At 41.2% G+C, this 18,686-nt stretch overlaps 2 protein-coding genes across 9 annotated transcripts in view; one reads left to right on the top strand and one right to left on the bottom strand.

The window, feature by feature from the left end:
• The first annotated feature begins 226 nt into the window (after positions 1-226).
• On the top strand, positions 227-6,277 carry prr35 (proline rich 35). The gene is made up of 4 exons (XM_061967645.1): positions 227-368; positions 1,328-1,388; positions 3,731-5,185; positions 5,245-6,277. Exons 3-4 carry the CDS (start codon positions 3,855-3,857, stop codon positions 6,005-6,007), a joined length of 2,094 nt encoding a protein of 697 aa, XP_061823629.1. The 5' UTR covers positions 227-368; positions 1,328-1,388; positions 3,731-3,854; the 3' UTR covers positions 6,008-6,277.
• A 2,049-nt stretch (positions 6,278-8,326) lies between these two features.
• LOC133610908 (myosin phosphatase Rho-interacting protein) overlaps positions 8,327-18,686 on the bottom strand; it is a 57,605-nt gene continuing 47,245 nt past the window's right edge. For 3 of the 8 annotated variants that reach the window (XM_061967648.2, XM_061967651.2, XM_061967650.2), the window contains 10 exons: positions 18,530-18,646; positions 14,156-17,845; positions 13,443-13,590; positions 13,257-13,362; positions 13,022-13,181; positions 12,831-12,938; positions 12,666-12,752; positions 12,416-12,578; positions 11,631-11,716; positions 8,328-9,483 (listed from right to left, as the gene is read on the bottom strand). In XM_061967648.2, the coding sequence (XP_061823632.1) occupies positions 9,397-9,483; positions 11,631-11,716; positions 12,416-12,578; positions 12,666-12,752; positions 12,831-12,938; positions 13,022-13,181; positions 13,257-13,362; positions 13,443-13,590; positions 14,156-17,845; positions 18,530-18,646 (4,752 nt within the window). In that variant the 3' untranslated portion in view covers positions 8,328-9,396. Of the gene's footprint in view, positions 9,484-11,408; positions 11,493-11,630; positions 11,717-12,415; positions 12,579-12,665; positions 12,753-12,830; positions 12,939-13,021; positions 13,182-13,256; positions 13,363-13,442; positions 13,591-14,155; positions 17,846-18,529; positions 18,647-18,686 lie in introns of all 8 variants that reach the window. The other 5 variants (XM_061967647.2, XM_061967649.2, XR_009815934.2 and 2 more) reach the window with 4 other exon arrangements.

The following is an 18,686-nucleotide window of genomic DNA, read 5'->3' as shown; positions in this document are numbered from 1 at the left end:
GTAATGACCAAATAGTTTGGTAAGAAAAGACATAGATGCCATGACCAGTGTAACCTTTAAGTATAGGCTGCAAGGTAGACCACATTTGACAATCTAAAGTGGAGGTGGTAAGGGTAGAGGGTTTGAGGGAGTGTGTGTGTGTGTGGGGTGGGGGGGGGGGGGGTGTTGGCTGCTGGATTGTAGAGCCTAAGGGCGATGCTCCCAGTCAATATAAATGTGCACACTCCCTCCTGTGCTCCCATTTGAGCGGAACGTGGCGGCGCACAGGAGGAGTGACAGGCAACCAGCCGCACCAGGACAGAACTACTCCTACTACTACAACTACTACTACTACCAGAGAGACGGAGACTTCTCACTACACTTTGCAGGTAAACTTGCAATTCATACTAGGATTATAAAAGCAACAATGTTTAGGACCGAAGTGGTCCTGCATGGACTACGTAGGGTGGTTTGACTTTTGATGGATTGCTTTTGATGTGGCTTTGACAAGAAACATTTTTTTTAATTATTTGCACTTGAACCTAATTTGGATCAAATTAAAGCAATTACTGACTACTTTGTTGTGGTTTTATCTTTTAAGTTTAATTAAATATATGGTCTAATTATCAGCACACTTTGTAGTTAGTAAATATAATTAAAAGGGGCAACACCTAACACTATTAAATATTAATAAATACTGTAAGCAAATACTGAATTAATTATGTAGAAAGCATATTTCCGACGTATATACTCATTTATAAACAGTTATGAATATACCCATTAGAACATGTCTGAATAATGTATAGGTAAGTGGATGTATACATTTCAAAAAACATTAACAGTATTTACATACACTTTCTAGATGATCCAACAAACCACTAACAATACCTAGTTTGTAAATTATGTAATATTTAATGTAGAAATGCTGAATCAATCATTTATAAAGTATAACAACGCAACTATTAAGCTTTTTATATATGAGCTTATTAATAATGTATAACGGTTTATAAATTGCAGTATTCATTACAGAAATATGCTTTATAAATTATGAATTCAGTATTTATTAATGCTTTATAGTGTGTATTTATTATAAAGTGTTACCATTAAAATGTGTAGAAAATGCAGAAAAGTTCCATAAGGCTAAGCATGAATTACAGGATGACATATTAAAAACAATTTACAATTAAAAAAATACTATATATTAAAAAGGCATGAATATGTTGCACTGAATAAAAAGCGTTGCTTTAATTATTTTTACTTATGTAATTCAAAAATGATTTACAGTAATGGAAAATGTACTTTTTAAAATTTGATTACTAATATTTTCCCACATTTCTCTTCATTTCAGGACTTTTCTGTTTTTGGAGAGAAAGAAGTGGCTGGTCACCGCTAAATTCATTAATAAAAAGGTATTTTTTTATCATATTTATTGTAGTTTAGAGATATCTCTATGGGGTTATGTGCTTGCTGGTGCATGCGGACACAGTACGGCCTAGGCGAGCCCCTGTAATTGTAACAATTCATGTTCAAGCGGTGCAGCTTGTTGGATCATTAGCCGTAAAAGCCCAAAACAAGACCGCAGGGTTTGGATACGGGAACAGGGGACAGGAAGGGGGGCTTCCAAAGTGCACAGTGAGCGGCGGAGTTAGATATAGTGACCAGAAGAGGTGTGGAGGGGGTGTGTACAGTACTGTAAAAAATGATATTTATTGATTGGCTGGTAGCAGCAGCTGTTAGGCTCCATTATGAGGGTGAGAGCCCTGAGGCGGACAAGGGAGTCGATGGAATGGTCATCGGGCACTGAAGCCGCGTTTTGGGGAGAGGATTTAGCAGCATTTTAAAAAGATGATATTTGCCTTTCGGTTTAGGCTTCACAGACACTTTTATCTTGGAATGACTTGAGGATAAAGACAAAATAAAAGCCTGGCAGCAACTCCTTGCATCTTTAGTCACCGCAGGGCCTAAAGTAGAAGAGAATTGACTTCATTCTTCATTAAACTAAAGTCATGCCCGCAAATGAACAAAAAACAACACAAATTCTTCACCAAGTTTTTAAGTATGACCCAGAAGAGGAACGCTCTTGAACTTATGCACCGTGTCCTGACCCAGATCCCAGTCCTGGCACTAATGATGCCCCCCAGGCGTGACGCCAGGCCCTCATTAGGCCAAATAAACCCTGCCCCCCCCCCCCACCACATCTAGTCCCTAATATACCGTGCTACCCGCAGCCTGGCCTCACCATGCCTGCTAGCTGGCCTTCAAGGGTCTGTAGCCCATACAACCTCCCCGCGCCCCCCGCACAGGTGCACAGCTCCTGGCTCATTTTCCTCCGAGCCCAGAACCTCACCATGCTTGGTACGTTCTGCCAGAACTAATGATAGGTGGCGGGCACAGCGGCAACCTCCAGCTGGGTTTGTGGCGACTAATAGTTTAGGTAGAAAACAAAAGAACATTTCAGAGGTGACCAATCTTTTTCCACCAAGGCTGCATGCAGAAACATTTAAGAGTGAAGGGCAACTTTGATATACCGGTAATTCAGTTTTTTCATTTTGATTCCTTCTTTGAAGTCCGGGGTCGTTTTTTGTTTTTTTTAACGTATTTACATCTCGCCTTAAAAACATTTTATATATATACATACACATCTATCTATCTATATATATATATATATATATATATATATACACACACATATATATACACACACATACCGTATTTTCCGCACTATAAGGTGCACCGGATTATATGGTGCACCTTCAATGAATGGCCTATTTTAAAACTTTGTTCATATATAAGGCGCACCGCATTATAAGGCGCACAGAATAGACGCTACAGTAGAGGCTGGGGTTACGTTATGCATACCGTAGTTGCGAGACCTGTTGTGGCTCAATATTGGTCCATATATAAGGCGCACCGGATTATAAGGCACACTGTCAGTTTTTGAGAGAATTGGAGGTATTTAGGTGCGCCTTATAGCGCGGAAAATACGGTATATATATATATATATATATATATATATATATAAATAAATAATGTAGTCAATCGACTACACAATGTGTTTGATACAAAAAAAAAGAGTTTTTTTTCCCCTCCATTTCAAAGAAGCTGAATATAAACTTTTCATACAATGTATCATTCTTGATCATTCAGAGTGAGAAGTCAGCCCTGCGTTGGTCTTTCAAAGCTATGTGTGATGTGTGTTTTCCCATCAGTTGGCCACTTGACCAAATTCATAGTGTACAGATTGACACTGGTTTAATGTATTATTTAAATTGTTTCCAAACTTTTACAACTTTAAAACTAAATTTCAAACCTGGTTTAAATTTCCTTACGGTGACTTTATCTACCCATTTTTATTGCGCAACATTTTGTTTACCGGGTAAATGTTTGAATGACAATACAGCTGAATCTGAAATTACGGTTTACTTTAGCGATTTGAAGACGAGTCGGCATTTTAGAGTCTGCACTTTTTACGAAAGTTGGACATCTGTGTGGCTGCGCTATCAAGTTACGCCACCTGTTATCATTTCCGTATACGCGAGGTTCAATTTTCCTGAGAATTTAAGACACTCAAACCACTTCAGTGTCGGTGAATATACACAAAGGTGTTCAGTAAGTTGCATTATTATTGTAGTGCTTGTTCAAACATTTCACCTTTTTCTTTTTACAGTGTGCTCTTAATCCGCCATGTTTCTTTGGATGCTTTCTTCTCACCGACATTTTGTCTAATAATAATCACCTTGTCGGTTTTCAGGTTTGGTGCCAAGAAAATGCACCCTCTCATCAGCAACAACGCTCAGAGCTGAGGAAACGACTGAGAAGTGTACCAGCTGAACACAATCACACAATCTTCTGATCGACAAGAACAGCGGTCAATCATGTCCAAAGACGACGCCTGCAAAGTGACGTCTGCTAGCAAGCACAAGGAGCGCAAGCCCAAGAAGCCTCACTACATTCCTCGGCCATGGGGCAAGCCCTACAACTACAAGTGCTTCCAATGCCCCTTCACCTGCATGGAGAAGTCGCACCTGTACAACCACATGAAGTACAGCCTATGCAAGAACTCCCTGTCCCTGCTCATCGAGTCCGACTGGCCCTATAAAAAGGGAAACCTCCTGCATCCGGACCAGCTGAGACCCTTCCAGCAGGGCTTCCACGCTGCTGGCAAAGATGCACAAGAGCAGGGAGCGAGGATGGAGGAGAGGCAGCAGAGCAACTTGGAGGAGGAAGGTGAGGGTCAGGAGGGCGGGGGACAAGACGAAGAAGAGGGTGCGGAGGTGACGGCGTCAGCAAAAGAGACGTCCTCTAGAAGGGACGCTACAGAGTGCACAATAAAGAGCAACGCTGATTCAGCGTTGCTGATGGCCGACATGCTCTCCCTGGAGGACCAGCTCTTGCGAGCTCGCTCTGTGGAGGTGGAGGCCCAGCTGAAGCACTACAAGTTGACAAAGGCGTGCATGACTGCTCCAGGGCTGCTCTCAGACCAGTGGCGCCTGCTGACCTCCAGCCACACCAAGGCCAAAGCCGAAGGCACGCAGAGTCGTGTCAACAGCTCGATCCCGTGTTACCCACCTCCATCAAACCTGGTTGACTACCAGGACCCAGCAGGGCTCAACCTGTCTGTGCTTGGAGTGGGCTACCCCATCAGTCCCAGCCTTTTCTCTTACATGAATTCGGCGCATTCCACCACAAGCGTCGCCGCTCAGACTCACGCACAGCTCGCGCAGCTGCCCTTCCTGGCGTCGGCTACTCAGCTGATTCACCCGGCCTCCAGCGGCCATTCGGACAGAACTCTCCTCCCCCCGAGGCTCTACTACCCGTTCCTGTGTGAGCACAGCTTCCGAGCGGCCTCCGGTCAGAGTGACACCACAAAGGCACCCAAAACATCAAACACTCTCGATACTTTTTCCTTGTCTGGCTTCCAGCCCAAAGCTAATCTGTGGAAAGTGCCTGCTTTGAGGCCCGGGGCCACCACGATCTCCACTGGTGGTCAGGTGTCCCCTCAGAGAGATTCTCCAGACCTACAGGCCTGCAGAGTGGGGGATAAAATGCAAGCTGCTGCCAAAGAAAGTAAAACAAGTTGGAGCCTCAAGAGGACAGCAGCTCCCATAAAGAAACATGAGGCCCCCATGGAGAAGAAGCAAACTATGGGCTTCACTTTGGATCTCCTGAAAAACATGGTACCAGAGAAACGTCTTCTTCATGGCAGGTAAGACCTTTATTTCTATCAAGAGGTTGGTACAGAAACTAACTTTTTCCCCTCGTTAGTTCACAGACGAGACCATCAGAACCTTTGTACACTAATCATCTCAACAGTCCAAAAAGCGAAACTTCCCCTGGGGTACTCAGCAGTCATGACCCGACAACCACCCATTCAACCGGGGACAGAAACTCCGAGTCAGTGGCCGTCCTCCTTAGTGACCTCTCCAAAGCGTTACAGGAATACCAGAAGGCAGAGCGCAAAATCTCCCACCTGGAGAAGGAGGAGCTTCCCGTGCAGTATCACCTTTGGGAGCACCTGACTAAAATCCGCAATGAGCTCTCGCACATTCATGTAGCGCTGGAGCGCACAGCGCGTCAGAGTGACGGGCCTCTGGATCTGTCTTTCAAGAGAGCTGAGCAGGATGTCGCTCTTAAGGACAACACCACAGAGACCGATGAGGAGGATGAGGAGGAGGAGGAAGAGGATGGGAAGAAAGACGAGGAGGAGGAGCGGAAGGTCTTGATGTTGGAGAACCGAAAGCAGTCATTGGAGATGCTTATCAAGATGAGCAATGCAGGCGCCTCAGTGATCAACACAGAGGTCCTAGCTCCAGGTGCCCTCAGCATTAGGCACAGTCCAGCCGAGGCCCTATGGCCTAACAGAACCACAAAGTGTGAGGCGGACTCAAGCGTACTGCTTTGTCCTGACGGCCGGTCAGTCATGTTTGCTGATGTCCACTCCTCAGCCAAGGTGGCCAAAAGACCTCCATCCATACAAGGAGTGGAAGGGCAGTGCCCCCCCAGCCCTTTGACAGCTACCGATAACTAAAGCTGAAAGAAACTTGTTGAAATGTATTTTGTTTTTCTGTCACAAAAACTTTCAGCACCTTTTCCAAAAAGAGAATGATCTCACACGTGCACTATAGGAATTTCGATTGTCACCACTTTGTCATTGAAACTCTTTAGCTTGACAATCATTTCCATACACTTGTAAATGATACAATAAATATATTGTATAGTGTTACAAATGCTTTTATAAACAAGTTTGTCTTGGATGTACTGGAAAATAAATTGTATTATACACAATGTATTTCTTCATGTAAAATTAGCAAGTTGAGAGGTAAACCATATCACAAAACATTTTAAAAATATCCCCACAATATTGCAGTTTAATTCTACACCACAACACAACAAGAATAAACTGTGTCTCAAACCTATTACACAAAGTACCACCTCGAAAGTGCAACAAGTACTAACACTTTTGCTACAACCGCATAAACGGTCTTAATTTAGATTCAAACATGCAGTTTGGTAAATTGGTTGGTGGCGTATAATTAAAATAATACATTTTTCTGGTAAAAAGGAACATTTTATTTAAACAAATTTAATAATTTGTCTATAGATATTCTTATTCATCCAGGTCTTTGTAATCTCAGGGCATTCAATCAATCGCAACTGGACTGTTTGGTTGTGCTTCTCATCCAAGTAGGCTTCATCAGTTCATGCAGAAACTAGATTTGACCAATCAAACAAAGTCTATGAGCATGAACTGATTAAGCCTACTTGGATTAGAGGCAAAACGTCTTCTAAGACAAACCGAACAGTCCAGTAGTGATCGATTTAATACCCTGTGATAATTTATCAATTAAAATCAATACATTTGTCGATTATTTCATTCACTACTCACAAAATGTTAGGGGTATTGAGCTTCATACAGTAGGCCTATGACTTTGTGACTATGTTCACAAGAACATAGATATTTTCAAAAATGCACATTTTCCCCATTACAGTGTTTAAAAATAATACGGTACCCAGCCAATTTGTGGAGTCAAAAAAAATGTCTATATAAAAACATTTAAAGGATGTCATGTGCATTGTGTCCAATCATAAACCTGAAAAGCGACTTGGTGGCACATTTTAACACCTCTGTTCATTAATATAACATTGTACACACCATGTACAATGGTGTGTGCATTATACTTCAAATTCACACAGAACCTCTACCGCTGCACAAACTAAAACCAACAATGAAATATTCAATTAATTAAATACATGGATATTGCATACCATACATGTGCCACAGTTAATGAAGTTTTGTACTTTATAGGGGTGTGACTCTTAGAGCAACTAACGATTCCATTCAGATTTGATTATGGATTTAACAGAATCTCACAATTAAATTGGTACACTAATTATAATGGCACTTTTTCAAAAGCAAATTACAGGTTAGAAAAGCTTCTGGTTGCATGAAGATGGCCTAAAAACTCTCTCTAAAAATAATTATATTTTTGGAAATTGATTTTGGAAAATTATGATTTGATTTTATATCGGGAAGAACGACGACTATATATTGTAGTCAAACCATCCTTATCTGATCTGACACGGGCCAAAAAGTCAAGCAGGTCCGCAAGCGCACACAACAAGTGGGGTCACCTGCGTCCCTGCTTTTCAATTAAGGGACCGCCCCCTCTGTAAAGGTCAGTGGCCCCCAAGCTATAGAATGACTTAATAAAATAAAAAAAATAGCCTTGTAGCAGCCTACCTGTATGCCCTTGAGGAAGGACACTCGACTGGATGTCCTGTGGCATCTTCAACGCCTCCACACAGCAGCCACAAAGGTAAAAGGTCAGCTGCCATAGCAGGAAGAGCCTTAATTCAAACCTGAAGAGGTCAAATTGTCAGTAGTTGTTTATACAGAATTACTTTAACAGAATTAAATCACATTGACAATGCAAAAAGTGTATTAAAAAATGCCATATGAGCAAAATAATTCAATACTGCCTTTGTTAGCAGAGGTATCTCGCTACACATAAGGAGAAATAATCACTTTGAAATTAAGAGGCTATTGCTTGAATACATGCATGCAGAAACCAAGCCAGTAGTACCCTCTTGTGGAAATGAAAGTTACCACATACAGCATGTTTAGAGCACAGAAAGAACAGCCACATAGACCCCAGATATTGTTTCCCCATCCCTTCCATTATGGTAAACACAAACAGTACATTAACATATCCCATACACCAGAAATGTGGTAAGAGACTAATAAAGTAAGCATTACTCACCTTTACTTTTCTACTGTAGAGCCTGTTGGAATGATTTGTGCTCAAATGAAAAGAGTGACAGGATGGACGTATTTTCCAAACGCTTGATTTATTTCATGTTATACATTCAAATAAAAAAAATATTCATATATTTCATATAGAGCGAGTGAGCAAGTTGAAAACAAGAACACACGAGAAGAAGTGTTCAATGTGGCGCATATATACTGTGTATGTGTACATTTCCGAAGCATGGTTTTGAATACTACACAGTGTGTTTCCATAGCTGCACTGTTTTTTTTATTTCCGTTTTTTAATGGGTGTTCTTCACTGGGTTGAGGCACAACTAGAATAAAGCGGGGGCCAAGTGCTTCGAGGTAACGTTAAAACAGTAGGACTTGCAAAAGCAAAGCTTATTAAGGTTAAAGGTTCCACACTGAAAGCGTCACAAAATAGGAAAAGGAGGCCACGTGCTGCAATTTGCGATTTAAATGACACAATATTAGTCATGCAAAGCCCGAAAGTCACACATTTGAAACCGGATAAAAAGTACGCCACAAAACGCGTCACCATGTTTGGTTGCACTCCAATAATCAGAGAAAATCACAACACCAATTGGATACATAAAAAAAGGTTCCTCAAGTAGTCAAGTTGTAAGTGCAATCCCACCAACTGACCCTCCCACCCCCTCATCCCACCCCTTTCATCACACAGACATACTTTAATAATGAAAAAAAAAATAATACAATTTCCACCATCAGTCAAACTAGAGTACAGCAGATGCCCCAACACGCAACAAACGCATGCTCTTACATACTGTATGCCCAGTAGTTATGTACACTAAACAATAAAATCATTCAGATATACTGAAGAAACTAACAATATAAAATACAGCAGACAAATATCAGGAAATATATAGATATATATTATTCATACTGTGTTTGATCTATTTTGGCATTTGGGAAGATGATTAAAAAGGCTGTCATGTATCCCTCTCACAGCTTATTCCACACCACTTTAAAAATATTAAATACCTTTTTTTGAACATGCAAAAAACTTGTTCCATGTAAGCAGAACGTCTGACCTCTCACTCCCATGAGTCTGAGCTAGTGCTGGCACAGTCTTAGCAAAAATGCAAAAAACAAACCCCATAAAAACAAAAAGCTGGTAAAGAGAAGCTTCAGACTCTTGACATTTGAATCTTTTTGGAATCGTTTGCCTCAAACAGCCTCATGCGCTCCTGCACCGTCAGACCCTCTTTCAGACTCTGTTCAGGACAACATAGTAGCAGAACAACATGTGAGCATAGAAGAAGAGCCTGGGAAAAACATGTCTGCTGCACAAACAACGTATACGACACAATATGAGCTTGGCTGAGGTGTCATACAACACATTACATATGAGGAGCTGACACTAGGTTCAAGTACTACATAAAAATGAGGGGGAAAACATGCACTATAAGAAAAATAGTCTTAGGAAGAAAAAACATTTTTTTTAGTAAATGTTGAAATTCCCAAACAAAAGTGTATACAGAAACAAAACACGCAACATGATAACAATTATTTAAAAATACAAGACTACTATTGGAAAAATTACATGTATCCATTATTGATCATTTATTTTCACAGCATGATATACTTTATTATATACTTTATGCTCATTAAAATGCGAACATATTATTTTTTAAATTTTTCTCATTACATTGCAACTTTATTCATGTACATTTGACTTAATATTCATTTTATTCCGTGATATTGTGACTTTGTTCTCATTCATTTGCAAAATGATTCTTTTAACATTCGTTTATAATTTATTCGACTTTGCTACTCCATTCTTGTAAAATGTTGACTTTATTTTTGTAAAGTGTAGCCCACGTGTATGAATGATGGTGGTCGGGGAGGCCATTGGCGTGATTTGCCAGTCACGTTTCCATCAGTCTACCTACACAAGGGCAGCTGTGGCTACTACCACCAATGTGTAAATGTGGATTGAATAAGTAATAAGCTCTCAACGTAAAGCGCTTTGAGTGTCTAAAAGGCGCTATATAAATCCAATCAATTCATATTATTAAAGTTTACTTATTAATACTTGTTTCTCATAATATTGCTACTTCGTTCTGTAAAATTACAAATATATTCTCCCATCATTTATTTAGTATTTATAAATGTATATTCAAAAATGTTTGATTTTATTCATGTAAAAATGTTTGCATCTACTTAAGTTTTGTCAAATAAATTTACTCTTGGAAAATGACCCTTTTATTTTTGTAACATTTATCATTTCTTTTCATAATAATGTGATAAAATTAGAAATTTTTAACCATAAATGTTAATTTATAGCTATATTGCAACTTTGTTTTCTCTAAAATTGGGAATGTATTCTACAAAAAAAGTATGTATTTATCATTTATTATCATAATTATATTGTGACATTATTATAGTAATATGAGAAGTTTTATCTTGGAAAGTGACAAATTCTAATTAAGTGTTAAAAGAATAATTTGTTCTGTAATATTGTAACTTTTGTTCTTATAAAATTAAAGATGTATTCTCCTAATATGTTTTTATTTTTATTGCCATTATGATATTGTAACTTCAAACGACAAGTTTACTCTTGTACACTGACAATTTATAAATACATGTTACCAGAATAATTAGTTCTTTAATATTTCCACTTTGTTTTCATAAAATTAAAAATGTGTTTTCCTAAAGTGTATTTATTAATTATTTATTCTCATAATATTGTGACTTTATTTTGGTAAAATTTTGACTTTATTCTTGAAAAAATGTCAACTTTAATTTCTTAACATTCATTTATTTCTCATAATTTTGTCTTCTAAATGTTGCAACTTCATTCTGTTAATCTTTCTACTTTATTCTTGTAAAATAATTCTAATAGGGTAACTTAATTTTCATAATATTTCGACCTTACTCTGGTGTTTTGTTTTGTTCATTGTCGTTATTATACTCCTTTGCAGACGAACACAAACAAAACGTGGATGCCAAAAAACAGCACAGGTCAAACTTCACCAGTCCAGGTTTTACATTTGTGAAAGTGCTAATCTTCAGACTTATAATATTTACTGCAAACATATTTCTGGATGGTAGGTGGGTGTTAGATTAAAGGGAAACAGGGAGGTGTGGTCATGCAAGGATGCTTAGCTCTCTGTCATGCTTATTTAAATATACCTACAGCGCATCTCGGACGGGTTTTGTGGGAGGGCTTAACCCCACATGGGGAGTGTCAGCTGTCCCATGGGACCTGTTCAGTGACAGACTGGTGGACAAAACAGACACATGACAAATCTTGCAGGACCGGACACACGTCTGATTCGATGTAGCTGTGCTGCTTTAGAAGTCACATGACACACAAGCGCATGGATTTCTACTGCGTGAGGAAGTATCTGATGCTTACCTTTGACCTCACGCCTCTGGATGACTTGGGGGGAGTTGATTTTTCCTTTTTGATGAAGTCAGGGTTACTTTTGGATTTCATGATATCTTACAAAAACACAAATAACACTACGTTATGTCACTGCATTAGCATAGCATTCTAAACTCTGTTGCTTCATGACTGATACAGTGGAACCTCTAAGGTTGAACACAATCTGTTCCAAGATGTTGGTTGACCACCAGTTGGTTGAGATCACTGTAAATTATTTATGTATAGCATTTGTGAAGTTATTTCTGAAATTGGACAACTCAAAATATATAATGAACTTTGATATATATATATATATGAAATACTTGACTTGACTGGCTGTAAATATACTCCTCCCCTTTTAGCCACGCCCCCAACCACACCCCCGTCCCACACCGACCACGCCCACCCCACCCCCTCCCCCCACCTCCCGAAATCGGAGGTCTCAAGGTTGGCAAGTATGGCTTTTCCAAACACTGCTTCTGTAGCATAACCTTATCCTATTCATGTGCGTGTATGTATTGTATTGCATAAGGCACAGCTTACATGGAAATATCCATCCACCCATCCATTTTCTACCGCTTACCCCTTTCGGGGTCACGGGGGGTGCTGGAGCCTATCTCAGCTACAATCGGAGGGAAGGCGGAGTACACAAGTCGCCAGCTCATTGCAGGGCCAACAGATAGACAACATTCACACTCACATTCACACACTAGGGCCAATTTAGTGTTGCCAATCAACCTATCCCCAGGTGCATGTCTTACAGCTATTAGAGTTACCATATCCAGATGTGACTGTCCCGTCAACGGTCCTCTCGCCTAACGCTTCGGTGGCAACGAGCAGCTTCTCCTTCAGCTTGCCAATATCACAGTCAGCCTTTGCTTTCACAATGCTCAGCTCTGTGTAGATGTCTTTGTATTTGTCTGTAGTGTACTTCTTGTCCTGTTGGTACAACATACAGCGTATATACACATGCTCATGTGCTTCAGGAATTAAAAGGAAAAGTACAACACAATGCGTTTTGCTGACCCTCAGAGCAGTCTGCAGTTCGTCCTTCAAAGAGTGGATTTCCTGTTTAAGGTATTGTATCTCTGACTCCTTGATTCGAAGCAGCACCTTCAAGATGGCAAGAGGAGAGGCTGAGATGAAGCAACTCTTTGTGATCTGGTGTGTGAGCTTCCTTACAGGACATACCTCCAGTTCATACACATCTTTGCCCTGCGTGACCGGCGACAGTGCTGTCTCACCACTGAAACAAGAGCGCATGCGCGTGATCTCTGCAGACAGGCGGTTATTCAATTCCTGTTGGACCACATGGAGTTAGTCAAGACAAGACATCATTGCAAGTTGAGTACACACGCGCGTGCGTGTGTGTGTATTGTAACCTGGTTGTGAGTGTTGAGCTCCTGGTTCTCTCTTTGACACTGCCTGAGGGCCTGCCTTTCAGCCTCCAGGGCCTGAGCCAGATGGGCGTTCTCCAGACATTTCTGAGAATACTGCTCAGATAGAACCTCCAGCTCCCTCTGGATGGACTGCAGCTCTTCCCTGGACAAGTCAGATAAATGTACAATCATTGAAGCGGTGCCTTTCTTTATGTGATTATACTACTCGAAAACATACTCATATTGTAATCGCAGTTCATCAATATCAGAGTTCAGTCCACTGATCTGGGAGCGCTGGGTCTTCTCTAGCTCCTCCTTGTGTGCATTCTTCATAGCTTCAATAGCTTCATTTTTCAAGAGACATCACATATTTAACCTTATTGTAGGACAATTGAGACAAAACATTTTTAGCTAGTTTGTATACCGGCGATAGTGGCAGCAGTCTCCTCGGCCAGAAGCCTCTCTCGCTCTTCCATGAGTTTAGAAATCTCCCTCTGATGCTGCCTCTGGAGGTCGTCGACCACTTTCTGGTGGGTTTCTTCCATTGCTGCGAAGCCACGCTCACACGTGGCCTGGTTGAAGGCACAAAAAACAAACTGAACTATGAAGCTATAAAGACAAAATTATGATTTGATTTATACTCTAGTATACACACTACGTGTACAGTATATTACAATGCTTAAGTCGGTCATGCAAGATCATTATAAGCAATTAAATGCAAGCCCAGCTCTGGCAGTAGAGAGTTAAATTAGAGCAGCAGGTTAGCACAGGCAAGAAATTTATATTCTATCAAATGTGGGGAAATGGTCAAATAAATCAGCCATTTTGCTCTTTATATATTTCGGATTATCACAGGTTGTTTTAATAATCATTGTGCCTTATAATGTAAGCCTGATTAAAATGTATTGGTCAAGAAATCTCAAATTACTTTAAACTATCTAGTAGTAGTAGTAGTAGTAGTAACTGCAGTCCTAAATTTAGAAAAAAGGCAACTGCTTTTGAGAACAGGTTTTAATAAAATGTCCAATTCCCAGTTCAAAGAAGTAGGTGGTAATTTGTTACTATCTATGACTATATATATGTTCTCATATATTGAAATATATAAGATTGTTAGAAAAAAATTGAAATAACAAAAACCTTAAGACTTTCAAAGTCTCTCTGGTATTTCTCCCTCAGGCTGGCCACATCTCCTTCCAGGTGCTTGATTTCCAGTTCGTCCCTCATGCTGATCATCTGAGTCTCCAGTTCTTGGATCCTGTCTTTTAGAAGCCCCATAGTATCCACCTCTGACATGGCGTATGCACCTCCCTCCTTCCCTTGTTCCTCTTCTTCCATTGGCGCTGAGGCCTCAAAAGAGGGCTGGTGAGAAACCTCAGGGTTTTTCTCGTCCACTTCTTGGACATTGCAAATGTCCTCATGCTGGAAATGCAGCTTTAAAATCTCCTCTTTGTAGATGTGCTCAAGCTCAGAGATTCTCTGCTCAAATTGTTCCTCCAGCTTCCTCACATGACTCTGGTGCTGCTGCTTCATGGCGTCCATGTCCGATAGCAGATCCTTCAGCTTCTGCTGGCTGTCTACTGAGGTCTCTACAAAGGCCAGCTCTGTTGACGCCCGCTCTTTCTCAGCTAGGTTTAGCTCTTGCTTGTGCTTCTGCTTGAGCTCCTCAGTTTGCATCTTGAAATGTTCTTCCAGGAGCGCCAGCTGCTCTTGTTGTTGTGAGAGTTGGTTGGAACATTGACTGACTTCACTCTTGAGAGTTTTGTTCTCCTTCTGAAGAATGGCCAGTGTTTGAGAGATTTTGTGGCGCTCCTCCTGAAAGGATGTTTCGTACTTCTCGTGGATTGCCCTGATGCTGCAGGCATGCTGCTGCACGAGGGCGCCCATGTTCTGATGTGTCTGTTTACACCAACCCACGTTTCGTTCATGCATGGAGCGTAATCTGCACGCCACATAAGCCACCTGAGCCTGGATGAGGGCTTCTCGCATACAAAGAGAGGTACTAGTAAAAACATTAGATGTTTGAGGCCCTAAAAGTGCATTGACCATTTTAGCTAATTCAGGATGGTTGCCACTGCTTTGTATTTCTTGTGCATATGTGTAGAGCTTTGCTGCTTGTTGTTGAAGTTCAGTAGCCAAACAGTCATGTGTGTCTTGCAGAGACTGGATGGAGTCAACACTACAAGATGGCACCTGCTCGGCTAAATGTCGCTCTATAATCTCTTCAGCGAGCTCACGGGCGTCTTGCAGTTTGATCTGCTCTGTGTATGGAGCAAGTTCAGGTGGGTGAATATCGGCTAACTTTTGTTTACCAAGGCCAAAGTTGCTTTTAACTTCTTTGATTACATTTTTCAAATCAGACCTTTTGGAGGCTTCAATAATTGCCTTCAATGCCATTTCCCTTTGATATAGATTGTGATGAGCTTCAGCCAGCTCCCCTTTAAGTAGCCTGAATTTCTCTTCATAGCAAAGCTTAAGGTTTTGAATAGAGTAAGACAGTTCTGCTTTGATTAAAGTATTAAATATAGCTGATGTGTTTATGTCTGCATCAGCTGCAACACTGGCCTCCTGAGATTTGGCAACATTTAAACCCTCACATGGTGTCACCTCATTCTCTAGTTCCTTCCAAAATGCATTCTCCAACATTAACTTCCTAGTCAAGACATCTGCATAAACTATAGCTAAGCAATCTTTGTCACCAGTTTTAATGTTCTCTATGTCCTTCCATATAGCTGTCAGCGTTTGCAGAAGGTCAGACTCCGAGGACTGTACCAGCAAAGCCATTTTATTTAAAACAAGTGCCTCAAAAGAAAGTGTTTTGGCAAAGAGATTAATTGCTTCTTTATCTAAGGATTCTGAAGTTTGAGGGAGAGCAGGCGATTGTTCGTCCAAGGTCTTTTGTGCATGGCGGATATACATTGATGCACTGAACAGCTCGTTTTCAACCTCTGTCAGCGAGTGAAGCTGCGAATCAGTGGAATCGTGAGTGCCAGACAGAATAGCCTTGACTTTCTCACGACTTGTTTCCACACAATGTAGGGCCTTTACGTAAGGATTATTGAGAGAAGGTCCACTGGCACACATAACATTTTTATCTGAGTAAGGCTTGTTTTCAACCATTTTTAAATCTTTCTTGGACACATCAACATGAATGGAACGTTGCTCCTGTAGAGTCCTAGTTAGATTTCTCAGTTTTTCCTCAGTAGTGAGCAGCTTAGTTTCTAGGGCATGCACAATGGAAATGAACTTCTCAGAGTCACTGACATGTGGGAACGGGGTACCTGGGTAGGAAAGGGCTTCAGCTAGATCAAAGTCTTCCTGGTTGTCCACTTGTCTTTTATCTTCAAATGCATCGCTCAAATAGCAACCATCTGGGTCATCCAAGTTGTCATATTTCTGACATTGGATATTAGAACAACGAATTCTTGGCCTCTTAGCCTGTGAGACGTTGTCATCTGTTGAGTTATCTGTATTAGTTGCATTGTTTGAAGAAAAGACATGTTCCCGTTTGTTCTGTTCTTGGACTTGTTTCTTCCCGAAGTGTAAATTAGCATATCCCAGCTGCAAGTCATTGAGGTGCTGCTCAAGCTCGATTATGCGGTCCTCTGCGACCCCAAGCTTGACTTTAAGATCTTGTTCAGCATCCCTTGGCTCAACTTTCTCTATCAGATTTTGACTCATTTGACAAAGAAGGTCCTCCTTTGCTTGCAGCTTCTGTTCAGTTTCTTCTAAACTGTTGCCAAGTACAGTCATTTTAACAAGAGCCTCTCTTAAGTCCTCCTCTTTACGTTCCATCAGCCTTTCATACATTTCTTTCGACTGCCGAATCTCTTCCTCTTTTTCTCTGAGGAATTGGCTCATTCTCTGAAACTCTTGGGTGGCCCTCTCATAAGAGTTCTCCAGAGAGCAGTAATCTGCCTCCTCCGTTTTGAGGCGATTGTGAAGCTTGTTGACCTCTCGGTCTGCCTCTGCAATCTGGTTAAGAAGCTCCTGACATCTGCATGTGAGCAGACCTCTCTCTTCTTCGAGCCTGCGTACACTCTCCTTCAGTGACTCTACCATGCTGGTCTTCTGGGCAAGATCCTCTTGCAACTTTAGCATTTCCTCCATGTGTTCTACTCCTGCTGAGGGCTGCCGCCCTTTTAGCAAGGCTTCCACCTGCTGTTCGGTCTCTAGCAGCCTGTCCTCCATGCATTTGTGTGCGGATTCAGCTTCGGCTATTCTCCTGCAAAGATTTTGTTTTTCCCTCTCGTGACTCTCTTGAATGCTATGCTGCTCCTTTCTCAGGCGTTCTTCTTTAAGCGCCTGACCTTCCTCTGTTGCAACAAGCCGTGCAGTCACCTCTTGTAGTCTGTCCTGTAACCTCTGTATCTCTCTGGTGTGGTCTCGCTGCAGGGCCTGCTGGTGCTCGAGATGCCGGAGGGCCTGGTTTCGCTCTAAAAGGCTGGCCTCAACCTCACGCAGTCTATCTTCACTGTCCTTTAGCTGAGCTCGTAAGGTGGCCTCGCTGCGCCCGTGTTCCTCGTCTTGTTCCTTTGAACGCTCTTGTTCCAGCTTGAGTTCATTGCGCATACGAGCCACAGCTTGTTCACTTGCCAAGATTTCAGCTAGTGCAGATGCTAGCTTCGCTTGCAGGGCTTGGATGTCAGAATCATGGTGGTCTACTACATCTTGGGCTTCAGTGTAGCTTCTCTTTAACGCCTGAAACTGCTGTTGAGTGAGGTCCTGCTTGCGCTTCTGGGACTCTAATTCACCCTGCAAGTCTTGCTTGAGCTGGTGCAAGTGTTGCCATGGCATTCTACGTGGCGAGGACGAAGGGGGTGTTGCGCTCTTGAAAGAGATTGATGAGACAAGAGTGATTAATGACATGGCGTTACGTTCCCGCTCTGATACGGAGACCCACATCTCAAGTTTCTTGATATGAATCTCTTGTTTGGTAATATTTTTTTTCCCCACAAGCTTCCACTGTGCTTTTTGAGTGTTTATAAAAAAGATAAAATACACAAAAACTGTACAACAAAACCAACCAGGTGATAAACGTGATGAACTAAACTGTATGACATACACCTGTAATGTGATACTATAAAAAAAGAATACATGTGAATGTGCAATAAGCCATTAGTTTCCAAGAGATATTAGTTGAAGAATGCAATCTACAAACCCAAATACATGCATAATACACCCCAAATTAAGATGGGAAAACACACACAAACAATGCAGAAGAGAAAGCACAGTGCAAGGCTTGTTGATAAATGTTCTTACTTTAAGTATATCAATTCAAATCAGTTATATTCCCAAGAGATGTGAAACTCCGTGACAAGCATTAGTACAGCTCATGCTAGAAACACCACAACCATGGATATCAGTATTCAGAGGAAAAGCACCAACACCAGTTAGTAGAATCCCATACCAAGTAACATTGTCAACACATACTGAGCACGTAGACAACTAAAACACATTGCTGGGACAAGTAACAAGTCATCTGTTTTCCATGAACCGATTGACCTGATGTACCTGCAGGATGTAGCCATCTCTGGCACTCTGTTCTCTTCCTAGTGCATTTTCCAGCTGCTCTTTTAAAAGACTGTTCTGTCTGTGCAGCTGCTCCAGCTCTTTCTGTTTCTGTCCCAGCTGATAACAGAAACATACATTTCATAAGATGCAGTAACAA

The sequence above is a fragment of the Nerophis lumbriciformis genome, linkage group LG11, assembly GCF_033978685.3.
Source record: "Nerophis lumbriciformis linkage group LG11, RoL_Nlum_v2.1, whole genome shotgun sequence".
NCBI classification, from domain to species: domain Eukaryota; kingdom Metazoa; phylum Chordata; class Actinopteri; order Syngnathiformes; family Syngnathidae; genus Nerophis; species Nerophis lumbriciformis.
Note: the sequence above shows the minus strand (reverse complement) of the source record. Positions and strands in the feature narration are given on the sequence as shown.

Coding starts and splice junctions, on each gene's coding strand:
- prr35 (XM_061967645.1), top strand. CDS start 3,855: ATGTCCAAAGACGACGCCTGCAAAGTGACGTCTGCTAGCAAGCACAAG. Junction 5,186..5,244: donor AAACGTCTTCTTCATGGCAG/GTAAGACCTTTA, acceptor TCCCCTCGTTAG/TTCACAGACGAGACCATCAG.